This window comes from Apteryx mantelli, chromosome 2 (assembly GCF_036417845.1).
Source record: "Apteryx mantelli isolate bAptMan1 chromosome 2, bAptMan1.hap1, whole genome shotgun sequence".
In the NCBI taxonomy this organism is placed as follows: domain Eukaryota; kingdom Metazoa; phylum Chordata; class Aves; order Apterygiformes; family Apterygidae; genus Apteryx; species Apteryx mantelli.
Window position 1 is genome coordinate 88,664,478 of NC_089979.1, and position 20,006 is coordinate 88,684,483.

The 20,006-nt window shown below is 38.9% G+C and overlaps 1 protein-coding gene across 4 annotated transcripts in view; it reads right to left on the bottom strand.

Moving 5' to 3' along the window:
- TRIO (trio Rho guanine nucleotide exchange factor) overlaps positions 1 to 20,006 on the bottom strand; it is a 260,312-nt gene that overhangs the window by 97,151 nt on the left and 143,155 nt on the right. For all 4 annotated transcript variants that reach the window (XM_067290998.1, XM_067290999.1, XM_067291001.1 and 1 more), the window contains 8 exons: positions 14,207 to 14,326; positions 12,404 to 12,595; positions 11,611 to 11,760; positions 10,039 to 10,153; positions 5,366 to 5,481; positions 2,607 to 2,729; positions 545 to 739; positions 302 to 417 (listed from right to left, as the gene is read on the bottom strand). In XM_067290998.1, the coding sequence (XP_067147099.1) occupies positions 302 to 417; positions 545 to 739; positions 2,607 to 2,729; positions 5,366 to 5,481; positions 10,039 to 10,153; positions 11,611 to 11,760; positions 12,404 to 12,595; positions 14,207 to 14,326 (1,127 nt within the window). The remainder of the gene's footprint in view (positions 1 to 301; positions 418 to 544; positions 740 to 2,606; positions 2,730 to 5,365; positions 5,482 to 10,038; positions 10,154 to 11,610; positions 11,761 to 12,403; positions 12,596 to 14,206; positions 14,327 to 20,006) is intronic.

The following is a 20,006-nucleotide window of genomic DNA, read 5'->3' on the forward strand; positions in this document are numbered from 1 at the left end:
TAACTGTTGCCCTCCCTCCTACCCTTACTCTTTTATTTCACATTTTTTCAAACAAAAACAAAAACAACAAAAAAATCACATGAAAAGAAGTCTAACAGGACTTTGAAAGTTTAAGATACTGACTTGCTAGAATCAATTGTGAAATGAGTATGTGAATAAAATGCTACAAAAAGCTGCTGAATAATACTGTTCTCTTTTACCATTTATGCAATTTCTAAGCTTCCAGACAACCCATGACAGTTGCTTCATTATCAGAATTGATTATGCATCCTCATTGATTAAAAATAAATAAATTCATTACTCTTTCCTGCGGGCAGATTTTCGTTTTTCTTCGTTAAGCTCATGAGCAGCATCGCGCAGTTTCACCTCTGACCCAGGGACGCTGGCTGGGATTATATCCAGCTGCAAGCTTTTGCTCTTTTTTTTTTTTTTAAAGAAAAAAAAAGGGATAGAACTGATTAAGGGAAGTGGCAGGAAAAAATGACAGCTAAATCAAATGCAAATAAATGTTGTTTGTCTATCATCACAATCAAATTTCACTTACCGATTTATTGGAATCGGAAGAAATACCCAGAGCTTTCTCTAAAGAGGTTCTATATTTCTCCATGCGCAGAGAAAAGTCTCTGTACCTCTTATCCACCGCTGTGACACATTTTTTAATCTCTGTTGCATGAGCATGCCCCTTTTCACAAAAGCCATCAGCCAGCTGTATCAACAACTTCACCCTCTCTTTGGTTTGCTACAAAAACAGGAAAATATTGAACATTTACTAGCTATAACTGTCATGAAGGGGATCATTTTGCTTAACCAGCTACGACAGGCAGGTGGAAAAGCCATGAAAGGAGCTAGTTTCCTCCCCACTCTTCCCAAAACTCCTTTAAACAGATACCTTTTTTCCCCCCCTAATAAAAATAGCACAAGATGAATATAGGTTCTTTGGGTTTTATTATTACATGACCGGAACAGGTTATTTTTCTTTCAAAAGTGTGCTCCATCTCCAACCTAGAGACTAAATCCTGCTAGGCAAGCTTTTTAGAGCATGGGTAGCTTCTTTGCATTAATACAAAGGGGGTTTAATCCCAGTGGGGTTATTTTGTTCATTACTCCTGAAGCACAGGTACTGTGCTTTGTGGGCCTGGCCCACAAAGACTCAAGCATCTACCTCCCTTTATGCAAGGACATCACTGAAATATGGAGAAGGATGTAGGGCTTGTCATATGCTCTACCTTAAAGGATTAAGGCTACATCTTTTAATCTTTTCCTGATACCACATTTTGTTGTTACATGGTTCTTAAAGAGGAACTAAGGGAGTAAGTAACCACCAAACCTGTAACAAGGTGCTTTCCCCAGTTAATTAGTTGCCTAAGACTATGCTCTTTCCTTCATGTAAATCATAAATCGTCTGCACCAGATGATTTTATACCTCCACATATCTCTCTCTGATGTAACGGTTGAGAGTAAAGCCTACTACTGTCAGGACCCTTAATGACAGGGCATTAAGCAAAGGAGTCAATAGAAAACCAGCAGGGTTTGTCCTTCCTTGTTTTTTATTCTTTCTCTTTCTTAATGGTCACTCATTTGAGCATTTCTTTTCATTAGGGAATTCCCTGTGCAAGGGTAAGCCAGGGCCAGTGCATCCTCCTAGCAAGCAGCGAAACACAAAGGGAGCGGCACCATCAACATCCTTTCGAAAGGGGCACGAACGTCATCCCCTTGCTGACACCGGAAATAGCGGGGCAGTGGTGCTCTGCATCCTGGAAAGAATCCAGCAGAGCAAGGGCTGAAGCAAAACTCAGAAGGAAGAAAATTTATGTTCGTAAAGCAAATAGGGTCTCTGTTCCTTCTGGAGTCTCTTGTCTCTTCTTTCACGTGTCTGTGTCCGACTCCCATCTCCAGGTCTCTTTTCTGCTGAGGTGGTCCTTTAGACAAATAAATACTTGTTCACTTTCTTAGGCTCCACTATTTTTCTATGAAGACTGAGAGCCAAGAGGTGGAAATAGATGACAGTTTCAAAGTGAAATGCAAAGACAGAATTACTTAAGCTCAGATACTTCAGTCTTAAAACAGCTGCCTCTCTTTCACGTATGAAAACCAGTAAGCCTCACAAGGGACATCTGCATCTCCACACAGGCCTCTAGAAATACGGAAGAAAATGCTGCCGCCATAGCTCAAGAAGTTACTGCAGAATCAGTTTGTTTAAAATGAATAACCTAACAAGCAAATCTTTAATTTTTCTGCTATCTTCTAATTAAATCATAGCTGAGTCATAACATACCTTGTGTTTTATAGCCTAAATGAACGTGCAGTAACCCACAGACCTGAGGATGTAAAAATGGAAATCAAAGGACCTTCAGAGTGTGTGTGTGTGTGTGTGTGCGCGCATGTACATACCATTTTTAAGCTATCACACTATAATTATGACATAAGAAATCAACTGCATATAGGGCTGATGGAGCTCCAGTAACATGGTGATTACCTTCTGAAATGTAATCTTTTGTTTTATTCTGTTCCTAGCAGAAATACAGATTACAAAGCCAGTGGAACTAAAAGCTTGACAGACATCCTCATTTTTCTGTATGTTACTTCCTTTTATTTATTTCTTTTACCTTTGCAGTGATCTGAAATTCTTCATGCTCTTTTAACAACTCTTGAGTGTGCTGGATACTGGAACCAGTGGAAGTATGGGTGGATAAATAAAACTCCCCATTGTCATGGATCCATTCCAGAGCCTAAATAAAATAAGAATGAAGGAAAAGCAAGAGAGAGACACTTTTGCCAAAAGAAACCAACTGTAATCAGTATTTCACAAGCACAGATGGGCCACAGGTAAGTTTTACTCTTTCACTGGTGGAAATCCTGTAATACCTCTAAAATATCAAATAGCTTGTAACTCAAATAATTCCCTTAGTTCACGAAGGACTTAAAGAAAAATAACCAATCCATGAATCTGAATACTTTGGGGAAGTCCACTACAACAGGACTATAATAGTCCACTACCAAAGGTTGCAAAGGTTTCATCAGATTTTCAAAATGTTTAGTGTATCTTGCTTAGAACTGTCTTGCTATGAAGTGCCTGTGTATTTTCTGTCTTCAGTGAATATATATAGCACTACAAACTACAAAATTTAATACTCCAAGAGAAAACGGAGTAGACTGTTAGTTGAATCTTATTCTTCCTTTTATACCTGTCACCTGCAGTTTCCCCTTTTATCTACCAAGAATACATAACCAAGAATAGGACAAGTTTTATCTTGGCAGACAGTACGTACTTATTTTTCAATAGCATAACCTTTACACCTAACCAGAAAAGGCGGCTTCTGTATTATAGTTCCACTGACAATCTGAGTTCATCAAGACCGTGACTGAGACTTTGATTCTCCTCCTTACGCTCAAGACTTGCTCTTGCCTCTCTGTAAAGAACTAAAGCAGGTAGAAACTCTTCAAAATTCAACACTGAATGTGACTGCATGTATGTTCAAAAATATAAGGGCATACGAGAAGGCCATTTACCTGTTAACATACTAGCGAAGCTGGAATCCAGATGAGATGGGCCTGTGCATTTCAATCCCTCCTCCCCTTTGGAAAGAAACCAACTCTTGGACTAGCAGCAAGAAGAGGGACATCTCAACCAACCACTCGTATGATGCCCCTTGTCATTGTAAAGTCAAACTTTCTTAGCCATATCTGTCTTCTCTTGCAAAAAGGCTCTTGTTGGTATAAACACGAACCAATTACAAGCAACATTTGTTTTGATACTTCTTGCTTTCAACTTAACTTCCATTTTTTCTTTCTCTTTTTTTTTTTTGGTGGGTTTACCACACTATGCTGGAATGAACTGTTACCAAAGGCCTGTGACAGAACCACAAAAGCAAGCAAAACTCCCTTGCCCCAAATGTCACCCTTCCATTACTTTTTGGCAGCTCTCTAGAGCCACAGCATGAGTTCATCTCAATGTTAGTTCCCAGAGTTAGGCTAGCTATTATATGCGAGTACCAGGATTGTATTTTGGAGACACATATCACCACGCAAGAACTGAAGAAATCAATTTAAAGACCAGGTGAGCTCTTAAATCTGGAATGTTTGGTCAGTCTACCATTTTCTTCACAAACTATTACGTGATCTATTTCCATAGCAGGGCTTAAGGCTTTGAAAGCACAAAAAAAAGGGTTCTTCCAACTTCCAAACAAAAAAAAAAATGAAGAAAACAGTATTTCCATTTTCTGGCTAATCAGTGTGCAGGCCCAATACGGTTTGCAGTAACTGAACTGTAGGTTGCTGAAAAATGGGATTTACAATGCAAATGCTGACAGACCTCTATCTCTGGCATTTGACTGTTAGTCAGTAATTTCTGTACAAAAGCAAGTAGGTCATGTGCTTGGCAGAGGCTGAAGTTAAGGTTATTCAAATGCAGGGTGTTTTGGTTTTTTTTTCCTTTTCTTTTAAAGAGGTATTCATCCTTAACTTCGCTCCAGGAGTTAACCTGCATGGCTTTCTTTATAAAGCCATGAAAGACAGACTTTCCTAGAGCTGAAAACAGACCACTACTATTTAAGCCTCTGCCTACATTTTTGGTCAGAAAATATCGAATTAGCTTTTTGAGGCTTTAAAGTAGGTCTGATTATATTTCGCACTATGGGCGTTGTGTCGTTTTCTGCAGAACAGGAACAGATAGCTTCCTTTCTTTGTCCTATATCCAGTTAAAAAAAAAAAGTTGCAGATCATTCCAGTTTCTAATTCTGCCTTGGAATCCCCTACTGACTTTTACGGCTTATGTTTTGATTTGTAAAAAGTACTTTTTTTTGTCATAGTTACTTAATGGTTCTTTCCAGACTGATAAATTCATCAAAATACAAAAAGATGAATCCAGCATGTAAAAAAACATGAAACCAAGCACACGCAGAATAGAGAAACTTTCTCAGTCATTCAGTAGTTATTGTTTAATGAGTCATCCAACTCAACAGTTTTCTAGAACTGCCAATCAACTTAACTAGTCGTCTTTTTCCAACATCTGAGAAAATGTTGCTGCTTGTTATTTCCCTGGTCAAATTAGGTGTGTCTGTAAAAGTTAACAAGCATAATAATTTGCCAAACACAAGCTTGCAGAAATTAGATTAGCCAGTACCAGATCAAGCTGGCAGAAGCAAAACACTATGTTAAGTTACAGTGGTAAAGATAGCCTGCCTCAGCTGATACAGTGGATCTGTATTAAAGGAAAAGCAAATATGTTACCTTAATTTCCATTTTAATTGTTGACCTTTCAGACATTTGGAACACTGAAGTCAATAGCAGGTTTGTTATTGTGGGACAAGATAGTCTCTGTCAAGCCTTGATCACAATGAAGAAAATGTTTATATACAACCCTCACCTGCTTGGCACTTCTTTCAAAGACGACATACTGTTGGCACTGATCAAGACGTCTTTTACGCATGGTCCAATAATGTAGCACACGGTTCTCCCTCTGGAAGAGTTCATTCAAGATATCTGGAGAGAGGAAAAAAGTTTCAGAGTTTATGGCAGCCAATTTTGAAACAGCATATTAAAATCAGTGGAAGAAAGTATTTTATATTACAGAATTTGAGGTACTATTTTTATTTCTCATGTCCATGAAGTGCACAGTGTTCCTTTTTCCTTATTATTTATAGGAATGTTGGTTAAAGAAACTAGTAATGCAATTAAAGCTTATTACTGACGCCTGTCTTTTCCTCAGATGTTTTTCATAAAGAGACTGCCGCTGCTCAAGACAAACAGAGCTGAAAATTTAATATGACATACGGATGGCTCTTGACAGGGTTTGCTCAGGAAGAGAGAGCATGCACAAGTAACCAGAACATGCTTAAAGATTCACGTTAATCACCATAAAAAAAAAAAACAAAAACAAACTTCTCATCTGAATGTACCAGATCCCTATAAAGGATTTTTATAATCTAATACATACGGATAAATACATAACCTTAGGTCAGTACAATAAGAAATCCAACTTAACCAGACATTAGATGCATAGAGACCAGAGTAATTAAAAAGCACACAAACTTACCAAGTTTGTTAATTCCTCTTCAGAAAAATTTGAGAACAGTATAATTGAATAAGTCGACTTGTTCAAATATGACTGTGTTCATTAAGCCAAGCTTGACAGAGTTTCCAGGTAATCGAACAATTTAGATACAGGTCACTACAACTCTATAATTTGTTATTTCTTTCCTGAGTATCAGAAACTCTCTGGCATTAAAAAGCCGCATCCAAATTCCATTGCTAATCTGCAATTCCATGTGTCTGGCTTACAGATTCTTCCTTGATGGCAAAGACTTTTTGCTTACAACATGCAGACGTTTTTGTCTGAACTCTGCTTCTTTAATGCCCCCCCTTCCCCACCCCTTCATGCAAATATATCCCAGCAGTTTCTTGTAAAGCTTGCTTTACCCACTGTTTCTTACAGAGCAGCAGCCCTACAGAAGCTACTTGCTACTGCAAATCCAGATGACAAGCTGAAATAACAGAATGGGGAAACATGACGTCTCTGCCAGGTAATTCTGTCAGAAGTGCAAATACCCCAGGAGGCAGCCCTACCATTTGGAGGAAACAAAAGAGATCATAAGTGAAGACCATTTCTCAGAATAATCCTTTACTTGCTTTTCTACTTACACCCACAACTGGATATTTTCTATGACTATGGATGAAGATTCTCCAGTGCTAGACCTCCCTTGCCCCATTTTGCTGGTCCACTAGGCTTTACTTAAAAAAAAAAAAAAAGAAAAAAAAAAGCCAAACTCCTCCAAGCAATGGTTTGACAGACAACAAGCTCACATAAAGGGAGACTGTGGGGGAAAGCATCTCTCTTCTTATCAGTGCTTTGGGACCAATTACAACCACATGCCACAGCCTCCCTGAGGGTTATGAAACCTGGCTGCATTGCCCTCAATATCCTCTTGCTAGGAAATACAATATTCCCAGCTGACACAAGGTGCTGAGATCACCCAGAATTTGCTTTTGGTTGGAAGCTGGTAGCTGCAGTCCATGTTCTTCTCCTGCTGGGCAGGCTACCCTCAAATATGCCTCGCCTGATCTGTCCCTTGGCCAAGTCCATGAGCTTATCTGCTACGAGCAACAGGGCCTCACCTGCTTTTTTAGTTTTATTTCTGCCTCAGGCCACCTCTGAAATGCTCACTCTGAATATATGCCAGATTTCTGGGGGGAAATCTTTATATAATGCAATACATCCAACTGGACATCACATAAAAACAGACATCTTGATAATGACGCAAGCGAAGTTGTTCTGACACACAGCAAGCAAGGTGAATGTAGCTAATTAGAACAGCGTTCGCTCGGTCAGGACATGATACAGATGGCAAGCCAGTGAGAGACATTTGGCTGAGCGCTGTTAGAGTTATTGCCATTAATTTCTTGGGCTGACAAGGAGCAGAAATAATATCCTATAAAACTGATAGGAAGCTACATAAGATCAGTGTTTGATCTCAGGTTTGGATGAACAGCTTTGCTTATGTCAAGCCTTCAGAACTATATTCCCTGTTATTTTCTTCCATTCCAACATTAGTTAGGATACCAAATTATTCCCTAAACTTTCCATTTATTCTCCAGGTTCTAACATCTGAAAGCTCTCTGAGCTTGCCTCTGTGCACCCAGGGCCCTATATCAGCCTATCTTAACCTGCAGCTGGAAATAAGGATCAAGTATAATACTGAATTAGTTTTTAAAAAGGTTTAGGAGTTTTGCAGAAATTCAAGGGTTGCTCCAGTTTTTAAAGTGTTCAATTTAACAGATTTTCAGTTTAAAGTGTTCAGTTTAACCAGACTAGATACTGAGCACAGTCTAACAGACATTGCTTCAAGGACACACCTGACTACGAGAGTGTGGAATGGTTCTACAGACATATGTAACCTATATCTGACCATAACAAAACAAACACTATTTTATTAGCCTATCTATTTAGAAAAGAGATTAAAAAAAAAAGATCTTCTTACATGCATATCTGAAAAGACAAATCAGAACTTTTAAACCATTTGGTCAGCTACCACTGTACCATTAAGACCTAAAATGAGAGTCCTTGCTAGTTTTGACTTATCTTTAATTCTTAGAAACACATATTACACTGGCTTATATAAAGGAGGAAATGATGTTTGAGCATGTAGCCTGTTTTTTTCCCCCTGCTTGAGGATTTTTATTGCCCCCCTTTTGTTTTCTTCAAACATTCATTACATACATTTTAAACATGTATCATCTGTCCAGGAATTTAAATGTACACAGAACACACACAGTACTATGGTTATGATATGTAGTTATGGTGTAATTAATGTTCTTAAGGATATTTGCAGAGACTTTTATATTCTTTCCTCATTTGAATATATTTATCTTTCCTACAATTCAAACAGCTTTCAGAACTACATTAAAAAAAAAAGTTTATCCAAAAGCCCCAGTGTACTTTTTGTTCATTCAAGAAACCCGACAGCTACAACTTCTTGCTTATTTCAGCTTTGTATTTCCTTGTCTACTACTAAGAGAAGAGATAAGCAACAAATGTCAGCAACAGTTTTGCAATTATTTGCTGGTACAGCCAGCATCTGTTTTGAGATTTTGTCTTACACAGTTACAGAAGTGTTGCTGTCCTGGGAATAGAGGAAAAATAATCCTTTGTCTTAGTTGCACATGCTCAAAGTTTTAACTGCCATAATCCAATTATTTTCCTAGGTGAGAAGTATGGCCAATACCCTCTTATCCCTCCAACACAAAATTCAACACAGTGAGGTTTACAATTTGAGTACGGTCAGCTACACTGGCGAGTTTACCACAAGCTGTTTTCCCCTCCTGGTAAAATGAAGCAGTGAACATGACCTTCAATAGAGTCATAAAACAGCTCAGGGTGGAAATGACCTTTGGAGGTCACCTAATCCAACCTTCTGCTCAGAGGACTACCTTCAAAACTGGATCAAGTTGCTCAGGGGCTTCTTCAACAGAGTTATATAAGTTTTAAGGATAGAAATTCCCCCACCTCTCTGAGCAACCTGTTCTAGTCAGTGCTTTCTCACTTCCTCTGTAAATATTTTTTCCTTATATCTACTCAGAATTTTCCTTGATGCAACTCTTTCCTCTGCTCTTACTGCCATGTTCCTCTGAGTTTGGCTCCATCCCTTGTATAACCCCCCTTTGGATTGCAGTAAGCAGCAATTAATTAGACTTAATTAGACTTAGACTTCCCTAAAATAGAGTCTGTAGCATGGCCTGAGTGTTGAGCCACAGCTTCAAATCACGTCAAGAAGATATATGACTGACAAATAAGTGATTAAAATGTAGTATTTATTTCTCTCCGATCATTATTCTGCCTACTTCACGCATCAGTCATGCGCATCCTATTAACTTCTGTCATTTTCTCACTTTTTACCTGCAAGCCCTAAAGATTTCTCTCCCTACTCCATTCCCCACAGCACAGGTTGCAACTTAAACCTGCATTGCACTGAATTAATCCTAGCGAAAGCCAAGCCCCATGTAATGTGTCTTTCCTGCAGCACCTCAGTTGATGTCTGTTTACACATCTAATTTAAACATGATGCCAGTTATCTTGTACTTCATGAAGTTCCTTTATAGTGATTCAGCTATATGATGGGCCCAATGGCATTAGAGGATCATCCTGTACTACCCTGGCACTCCAAAGGAACTCGCAGCAGGCACCATACTGATACCATACTGAGTAAGCTTAAAGTGATCAGCTCCCATTTGGCTTCAGACTAAACATTATCACATGAAAGTTTACGATTTCATTCTCTGAACAAAAGCAGCGTATTTGAGGCTCAGGTTGCAAGATTAAGTGTAGGCAAGAGACAAACAAATTCAGAGCAACCTCATTTGGGTATAAGAGAATTTGATGATTGGCAGCTCCTTCAAAGTGTGAGAGCAACTTTAATTATTTCCTGTTAAGCCTGACAGAGCTGTTTTCACTCGGGCAGGCCTTCACTGTCCCATCATTACACACGCTGCAGCAAGTGATGATCACGTTCTTAGGAGGAACAAAAGAACAAAAAAAACCCTTACTTTTCACTTGTTGTTCAGGTGCTTTGATGTGCGTCACCATCCCTGGCATGTTTACGCTGTTCCTGTGCAGGTATTTCAGGAAGACATCAGCATTCCTCCGAGCCAGAGTGCAAGCCTAGAGAGTCAGCAGTATTACATGCTTTGAAGATGCACACATATACCTCCAGAAAAAATGAAGGACCTTCCTCATTCTTTTCCTGCACTTCCTACCCTCTCAGCCTTTTGAAAGTGTTGCTTATTAAATCCTTCCATAAATAAGCCAACCCAACCATTAAAATAGTTTTCCCAACAAACAGCAGTTAATCCTTAGCTATCTGGCAGAAAAAAAACCCAACAAAAATTACTATTACTTTTATCGTAAGATCCTGAAAAGCAATTACCTGCTCTAGAGCTTTCAGCCTGACTCAGAGCTGACAGAGAAGTTTGTTTTGTGTATATGCCACTTAAAATTATTTATTGTGTAAACTGAGTGCGCATGCTTATATAATCACCAGGATACTATAAAACATCCACCACTACTTTAAACAAAAGGTAATCGCTCTGCTGAAGCGAAACCAAAAGTGCTAAAATATTAAGACATGCCCTTTAAAGGCCTTGAGAACTTTCACTCCTCAGAGTTGTATTGCCAAGGCTCAGCTCAGCTACACTCTTCATCTTAATATACCTCAAGTACTGTATATGGGCTAGCTGCCTTATTTTTAATGAGCAGAACATGAAATGCCCCTTTAAAAGGTTAAATAAAGGTATCATGGTTAGGTCCGGTAACAAAGACACCAAGACAGTCATTTGTCAAATTGTTTTAACACAAAGATTGGAAATTCACATGCCAGCAACTGAAAGATCTATTTGACAGTATACTTAGAGCTATGCTAATACCTTTCTGAATGTTCTCATCTGTACACTGAGAACAAAAAGACCTTAAATAAAACTAAGTTATATACTATGAAGTCTTTCAAGGTGATGTTGGAAAAAGCCTTTGGTTATAGGATTGGTTATGCTGCTTTGCAAGTGCACATTTCACTTTTATTCAGTATGATCAATAACCCACTTCCCTGGGAAATTAGTTGGAATGGAAACCTTTCATTTGTCTGCCGACCGTTACCCAAACCCAACTACTCCCAGATGCTTGTCTAGCAACTGCCTCCTTCTGTATTCTATCGCAGTCCAAGAACATCTGAGAGCTGCTCTGATGCACGGGCAGCCATGGCACTATGGGGCTGTCACTTCTTTTCCAAAGCAGCAGCTTTTAAGTGCTCTTTAGAATGACAGTTGCTCAAAACAGTGATTCCCAACTCCACTTCAGTCACAGTGGGAGACTTGCTATCTATTGAAGTTCAACAGGAAGTATATTTATAAAACTGGCTACAATTTTATGCACTTGGCAATATTCTCCTAATCACTGTCAGAAGCCGTTAACGTGCCACTTCCTGCATCTTTGCAGTTCAGGACATTCATGAGCTTTTAAATGGGTCTTGGGTTGTTGCTTTCCACGTGCATTTCAGTGCTGTGAGAACAAGTGTTCAACTGCATGCTTTCCAAGACACAGAAGAACAAAGAGGTGGTAAGTCCGACCTTTAGGAATGCCTCCTTCTGTTCCAGGTGTTTGCTTATCATGGGGGTAACGTGGTCTGTTTCAGAGTTGGGACCCAGTTTGTCCGCTCCCCCGCACCAGTCTTCTTCTCTCTTATATTCCTGCTCCAGACTCTCCAGCACACTGCACACCTATTGGGCGAAAGGAGTCCAATGCAAATTTCAAATGAATTTCAGTAAGACAAAATTCAAGGGCAGATAATGATTCAAGCCAGAAAAACTGAAAACCAACCTACCCCAATATATAACCTAGGTTCTGACATGTTTTGACTAGGACTTAAGGGAAGGTAACTAACTTGGACTGTAGGTTTGCAAGCACTGGCACACTTAACTGAATTTGCTCAGAAAGCTGCCTCCTAAAGTTGCTTGTCGTTCCCCTCTCTGTAACTGCATAGTTCAGGATGGGCTTCAGATAGGATTGCAAAGGGAGCAACCTTGTCAATCTTCCCCCTAACTATTCTGCCGAATCATAGGAATCTGATTTTTCTCTGACTCACATGAAAAAAGTCAGTATTAACCATATGAAGGACTTGAATTAAAGCCTCTGTTACTGTAACTTGCTTATGCAAAACTCATCTAAAAACACACAGTTTCTGTTTCTAAGGCAGCTGGGAAGAGAATTTGCTTTTTGTACTTTTTGTGTTTTATAACAGCATGCATTATCAAATAGTAAATCTAATCAAGCCTAATCAACTATACTTTTAAGTACTGCTGTTTTATCCCCCACACGGAGGAGTTACCCAAAGTAGATACAGGTCATATAGCATTTTGGTACCTGTTCAGAAGTTTTATAGAAGGCCACAGAGGCATTCACAAGCTTGAGGCGGTCCTCCATCTTGAGCATCAGTTGCTGCCAGTGGGAAGCAACCTTCTCTGCACACTCCCTGATCATATCCATGTCGTAGTGATTAGCCTGCAGCATTGCCTCTGCCTTCTGCTGAACCTGTAGGGCACTCTGATGTGTTTTCTGACAAGAGATCAAAATTTAGGAGTTCAGTGGAGCATTTAAGTTTATTTTCTTGAAGACCTCAAAGGCTCACATTTGCCCTATGTCAATGATGACACTTTAATTACACACATGTGCGCACGCACACACAAACAAAAATAAACCTGTAATATTAGTCACTGCCTGACTTTACTGTGCAAACACAAAGAAAATAAACCCAGTGGAAGTTTGTCATCAGATCAACAATGACCAGCAGTCTGTAAGCAGTAGTCACAGCATTAAGCCACACATGGCATACCCATGTTGCAGTATAGAACCTTATTACAATCATGGATTCCAGGTTGATTTTTCCCCCCCCCCCTCCATGGTGGGAAAGATAGAAAAGCTGTACCTTTTTTGGTTTGATTGCTACTACTGTCATCACAAGTTTACTGCAGTCCATTGCACATTAGTGGTGAGCAAATGAAGGTGTAGATATGCAGGATAATATAAAACACAACTGTCCATTCATTATTAACAATTTTTAACTTTAGCTCTGTCTCTGTATATGTCTATGTATGTATGTACATATATACTTGCCTAAAATCTGGAAGCCCTAACTGTAATAAGTATGATTACATGTGAGTACAAAATGACCCAGAAAACGTAGAATACAAGTTTCCTAATCATTTATCCATAAATGGACAAATGCCTAGAGCTCTCATTTTTTTTATACTGAAGAGTTACCAGAGCTCTCAAGAGTGAGGACACATAGTGCAAACTGTAAAACAGAGCGGGGAAATGCAACTCCACAGAGTGGCAGAAGAACATGCAACAGTTTGCAAGACAGGGTACCTCTGAAAATATTTTCCCCAAAGAATCATAACATTGTTAAATTTTTCAGCAAAAGTCAAGTTCTTAAAAAAATTCAATATACATAATCAATATCACCATAAGTGCCTTGATAGTGCATATAAGTTATATATAATTACTTTATAATGATAATACTGCATTCTGCTTGATCTTAAGATCTCTGTCCAATTTTAGCACAGAGATCACCAAACCAGAACATTTAGTTTGAAATTCAGTTAGTGAAATCTTGGGGCCAGGGGGAGGGAAAGAACAGAGAAGGGGAAGGACATGACACCACTACACCAATTTCAGCCAAACCTACTGCCCAACAAAAATGAAGGTGTTAAAAGACTATAACAGAGTACACTCAACTGATGATGCTGTTCTGTGCATTAACCTTATCAATTAATCTTATACTGTTGTGTTCTAACAACAAATGGAAATACCATTTTAAGTTAAATTGCTGTGAACAGACTTGTTTGATTTATTATAGCATTTTTCATTCCTATCTAATCAAAAAAATAGCTATCACTTCACAAAGTTGCAAAAAGGTACTGAGAACATGCATTCATCTGGAATTGCTGCTCCAAAATGAACAAGAACAAAACCCCCACCTTCCCAACAAATATTTTCATCTCCTTGCCTTCAGACGATTTCAACAACTTTTCCCAAGCACAAAATACCATGTTGTTCACCCAACAGTATGAAAAGGCACAGAAAAGATGCATCTTCTTACTGTAATGCTTCTGTGAACTGTACTACAAGACTGCTTGGAAATTGTCAGTGAAATGGTGCTTTTACCTCTATTGCGTGTTGAAATTGCTCGTGTTCCCTCTGCAACTGTTCAGCCTCCTGCAGAGAACTAGCAGTGATCAGCCCAGCGTTCAGCATTGACTCCCCATTTCGGATCCAGCCCAAAACCTATAAAAGAGAAGACCATAAACTATGCAAACCCACCGCCAATCAGGAAGAAAAGCATCACTGCTACGAACAAAAATGTTTAGGGTCATATGTGATATTGGAATTGACAACTAAATCATTTATTCGTTATACATTTATAATGGTTTATATATTCAATACAACATAGTGAATTACACTTTCACTATAATTAAGTGCCTATTTCACTCAGATGACACCTCTGTCTTTCAATCACCTATTACATATTTGTGGTTTCAGCTGTTATTGGAACAAGGCTGTGTTTCTGAATGCCACTTCTGTCACCTGGAAAACAGCAACAAGTTACAAGCCATACTTGCTAAAGAGCCAGTGTCAGTGTATGAATTGAGGACATGCAGCTTAGTAAAAAAATAAAAAAATAATTCTGAATATTCACGTTGAGAAAAATGTGACCACTGACTTTTCTAGTTTAAAATTTTTTCGTTGACAACAGTTTTCAGGATGTGCCTTGGCTCATCCGGTGAAGCCACAAGAATCACATGGTGGGAAGGAGCCTCTAGAGGCCACCGAGTACATTCCTTACCAAAGGCAGCGTCATGCACCTTAGGGTCCCTCCCAACAGATCTGTGCCTTGTTTGTCACACTAACTCCATTAATGGACATCCTACATCTCCTTCAGACATTTGTATCACCATAAGTCTTTTCTCCAATGTCAAATTCTCAGATCTCCTTTGCTTCAATTTAGGTTTGTTTACTTTCTCCTGCCCCTCCCAAATTACATTTCCTCCATCTTAGTATCAGCTTCTATATCTTTTTTCCCTCTGCCTCAAGAACATTACCATATTGCCTCCTCTAGATTCTTCTCTTGTTGACCCCAGTTTGTTCAACCACCCCCATGTGAACTTCAGCCCCTCATTTTTCACACTGCCCTCTTACAAGCATTCTCTAGCTGATACCCATTGCTTCAGTCAAGACCTTTCAAACACTGAGCAAAGCTGGCCATAATTTCATCCATTTTGGAGGATGTGCCTGTTTATAAATACTAATATAGGGTTTGTCTTTGTTAAAAACAAAAAACAAAAAAAACCCAACCAAACAAAAAAACACACACACACACACCACACACGACTTGCGTTCAGGTTATGCACTGTCATCTGTGCAACTTTTCCACAAAACTACTATCGCTACCCTGTATTTGTATTGCTGATTATTCTTGCCAGTACATTATGCTCTGCACGTCACTAAAAACTCATCCTCCTCTTGCAGAGCAGTTTACCAATACGTCAAGATCATTTTGAACTGCAATCCAATGTCTTCCAATGTATTCCACTCCCTTTTCCAACTTTTTTTTGCCATCTTCAATTTTAAAAGCATAATCTCTACCCTAATATACAGAATTTTTTTGACTAAAAATGTGAACCTGTATCCAAATCCAGAACAGACTGCTACAGAATCCCTTTGAAATGTACTTTCCATTTCAGTGAGTCACTAATAACTTTTTTTTTTTTTAAACTGAGTATGGTTTTCCTGCAAGTTTTCATTCATACTCACATACTCTCATATGCCATTCCCATAGCAAGCTAGGGCCAGGTAGACTCAACTGAACTATTTTGAAAGCTTTAATAAAATAAAGATCTATGCCATCTGCTTTTCCACCTTTATCCAGAAGATCTTCTACAGGATTTATCATGGAGAAGTCATGCCTAACTCCTCTATGTTGGCCTTTTGTCCTCTCCTTGTCATTGATTAGGTTTAATAATCTACTTGTTTCAATATTTTTCCTGGAAGTTATGTTGAAGTATAATCCCTTCCTTAGCTAATTGTTTCCACTTTTGAAAAGTGGATGTTGAGTTCTAGTCCTGCAGATCTCATCCAATTTACAGAATTTTACAAAAGATAACCACTAATGCCTACGAGATCATGTCAGGCAGTTCTGTAGGTATCCTGGGGGAATTCGTTTGGGCCAAGTTGATTTGAAAACAACCAGTTTAAGCAAACCTTCTCTGATCTTGTCTTACATATTGATTTTTAACATTTAACCACTGGCACTAATTATATTAACCGCTGAATCATAGTTAACACTAAACACAGAATCTGGTGACCCATCTATCACACTACTATTAAGAGTACTGCTCCAGATTATAACTAGGTGAATCAGGACAACATGACCATAATCACAGATTGAAAACAGGTAGAGAAACAAGGAAGAGGACCTATTAAAGGTCAAATCCTTAAAATGAAAGACATGTGTGGTCTACATCCAAAGTATATTCTAACACATCTTTAGCAGCTTGAAGCAGCTGAGGTCTAGCCACCTTTACACAAGATCCAGTCCCACAAATCTGCATCTCAGTCACCTTTTGTGTGATATGCTTGTTCAGACAGCAATATTGTTGTATTAGTGATACACTTCTTTCCAATTCTACCTGCACAATTAATTGCTAACAAGCTTTTTTTTCCCCCCTCCACTGATAGTGTGTTTGAATTCTTCTATATAAGACCTGCAAGTTCATAGAAAAAAAATAAACCTACAGTGCAGAGGTAGGCATAAGAGCACCTCATGGGTGTTCTCCTTGACTTGGCATCCCACCACACACAATAAAGACCCTCTGGCACAGGACTTGCTATTTCAAACACAGTGATTTGCCCTCCTGCTGGTCCCAGACTAGGGTGGACAGCAGTGCAGAAGCAAAGCTGCTGGAACTCACAGGAGGAAAAGATGCCAGCAGCACTTTCTCCTTCCCCAGCCTCCTGCTCAAGCTCTGTGGGGAAACGTAAGTGCCAGTAAATAGCAAGCTTATTTCTCTCTCCCCCCCACCCCCCGCCCCAATGCTGCTGCCTTCTAGCATTCATTGATATGTTCCCATCACCTCAGAGTCCGAGGGGACTGCACATCCCATCCCCTTTCTGCCTTTGGCAGGCTAGAAAACCATCAGCAGAGCATCAGAAAGACTGTGGAAATGAAGCTGGCAGTTTGGCACACTTAAAGGATCAAGCAGGTAGTTATACAGCTAAATACTTGATTTAAGTTTAGTTGCTTGGACTGTGTTTTCACTCTAAACATGTTCACAAGACACACCTGCTTTGGGCTGTTGTCCTAGCTACCTTTCTGCATCCATCTGGCACTATATGGAGTGCCAGGACACTCATCCCGAGTACTGGCCTGCTATTTTAGGAGAACGAGAGCTCAAGCACCGGTCTACATTTGCACCAAGCTAAGAGACCTGCATGTGGGAATCAAAGGCAGTTCAAGGTCCTCCTGAGGGTACAAGTTCAGAGTACGTTGTTGTACGGATAAAGCTACAAATATGTCCAACAACACACATCATGCCCAGACCAGCAAACAGTATTGCACTGCAAAGGTTTAACCAGTGTAGTAGAATCAATGCATTTTGAAGCTTGGCAGAGATTCTGAACCTGCAGATGCTCCATGTTAAGTATAGTAAAGTATTCATTCTACAAAGTGAATATGTGAGAGCAATTGCAGCAGTAAGTAATCCAGCAGCTACATATTTTAGATTCATTCAGTGACCAAGAAAAAGTTCGCCTGGTACACATGCAGATGGAGTTCTGGATGAGACAGATGCTTTCTTATCTAAATCTCTGCCTCTATCTAACCACTTCATATTATTGCAGGTTACATATACATATAGCTATTAGTATATACTGTATAAAGTGTGAAAATACAATAGCAAGAATATAAGTTTTGGCAGAAAAAAAATCAAATGGAAAACTTGCTAAACTGCTAAAATCTTTAAATGGAGACAGTATCCCATCTACATAATAAGTATGCTTACACACAGTTCAGCAATAAATCTGGCAGGAAATCACAGCAAATGAACTGGAAAACCATGTGCTCACTGCTTCAGGCAACAAAATACAAATAAAACAGAGAAGGTTTACTGTGTCATGTTACTCTCAGGTAATGCACCTGCTAAGCTATGAAGCTTTTTCCAGTTCAGAGGAAACAGCAAAAGATCACACTCTTCCTGATATTTAATAAATCAAATCAGATATGGGTTTCTGAAAAGGCAACTGAAATCAGAGAACTAAAAGTTATTAGCCCTAAAACATTCCATAGGGGATGAAAAGCAGTCCAATGAGACAACATAACATTTAATTTCAGTTCCTTTCAGCTTTTAGATCTTCAAATTTGGAAAGCACTGTAGGTTCATTTTTTACAGTGAAAACCTGAAGAAGGAATATGACATGAACATAATAATACATGAACATGCTGTCAGCTATCTGTTTGTGTAAGTTTATTTGAAAATTTACACCTAAAGCAAAAACAGGTATTATGACATTTAATTTAAAATAAAGTCCCAGGGCACAGAGATGTCTTTTTGGAATACAAAATAGAATGCATTTTTCTCCTAAATCCCAGTCTAATAATAAGAAATGGCCACTGGCTAGAATAGCATACTATTGATACCTTTATTAAAAGATGAACTCATTTCTTTTGGGCTTTTTTTTTCTAATCTAAACTTGAGTTTCAGTTCAGGCTAGTAATGGTTCAGACAAGTTACAAAGACCTTACAGAATGAATCTTCCAGCCACATACTAAGTGTGACATGGATATTCCTCTACAATCCACGATACTTATCTTTGGCTTGTATCTGCCAAAATACAGAACATTTGTCCTACAAACACATGGCAAACAGAGGGTTAAACTGGTCTTTCTTGTTACATTTAACTTCCTTACAAACAAAGCTAACAGAGCAGGGCACTTAAAGTCAGAGCACGCAATGTAAAAAACTATTTTGCAGTATGGCACTGAAGTGTAATGCAAGTGCTGTATTCTGTGCTGTAAATGAATATTATTTCAGTATCGAGTGAATGATTTTTTTCCCTGCACTAACCCATCCTATCCTAACCTACTGATGTGTCATAAAGGAAAGAGAGTGCCTCAGGTGGCAAGCAAGTCATTGCACTCAAGAATAAATCAGGCATGCTGCATATGACACCAACTCGACTCTTTCCTTTTGTCCTTAAGATAGCACACAACTGAGTGCAGAAAGTTGTTGCACATCAGGATAGTTTATCTCAATCATTACTCATGTGAAAGAGTAATGCGTATTTTACATTTACCAGATAAACAAGCGCTAAAGGGGATAAAGGATACTTCTGTTGAGTATGCTAAGGCTTGAATGAGATGGTCATATACTTGGTTAATGTCCCAGACTGCAGTCACAATACACTAAGTTCTTTGCATTCCTTTAATTCAAACCTGCACACAAACTTTGTCTCTCCCACTAGAGATAGTCACCAACTCCTTCCTGGAAATACTTTGGGAACCTTCTGTTCACCACTCCTACACTCACTGGACCCCTTTATTTCATCGCAGTTTGGGAGCTTTCATATTCATAATCTCATAACAAAGATGAATTTTTGTAAGAGCTCATGACAAATAGAAAAAGAACAAATTATATCAGCAGCCATTATGGCACATACTAATATAACAGACTTTTGTATACCTCTGTGAAGCTGCCAAGAGTGAATTAGGTCAAGAACTCTTACTTCCCAATTTATTTTTTATTTTTTATTTTTTAACTTTCACCAACTTTAGCACATTTTGCCCACAGCATCTCAAAATTCACCAAAAGTTTAGGCATTTATCAGACAAAGACCTCAAAAATTGCCATGTCATTGCCAGGAAAATAAAAATTTTACTTTCCTTGTCCAGGGAAGTAAACTCTGCTGATAC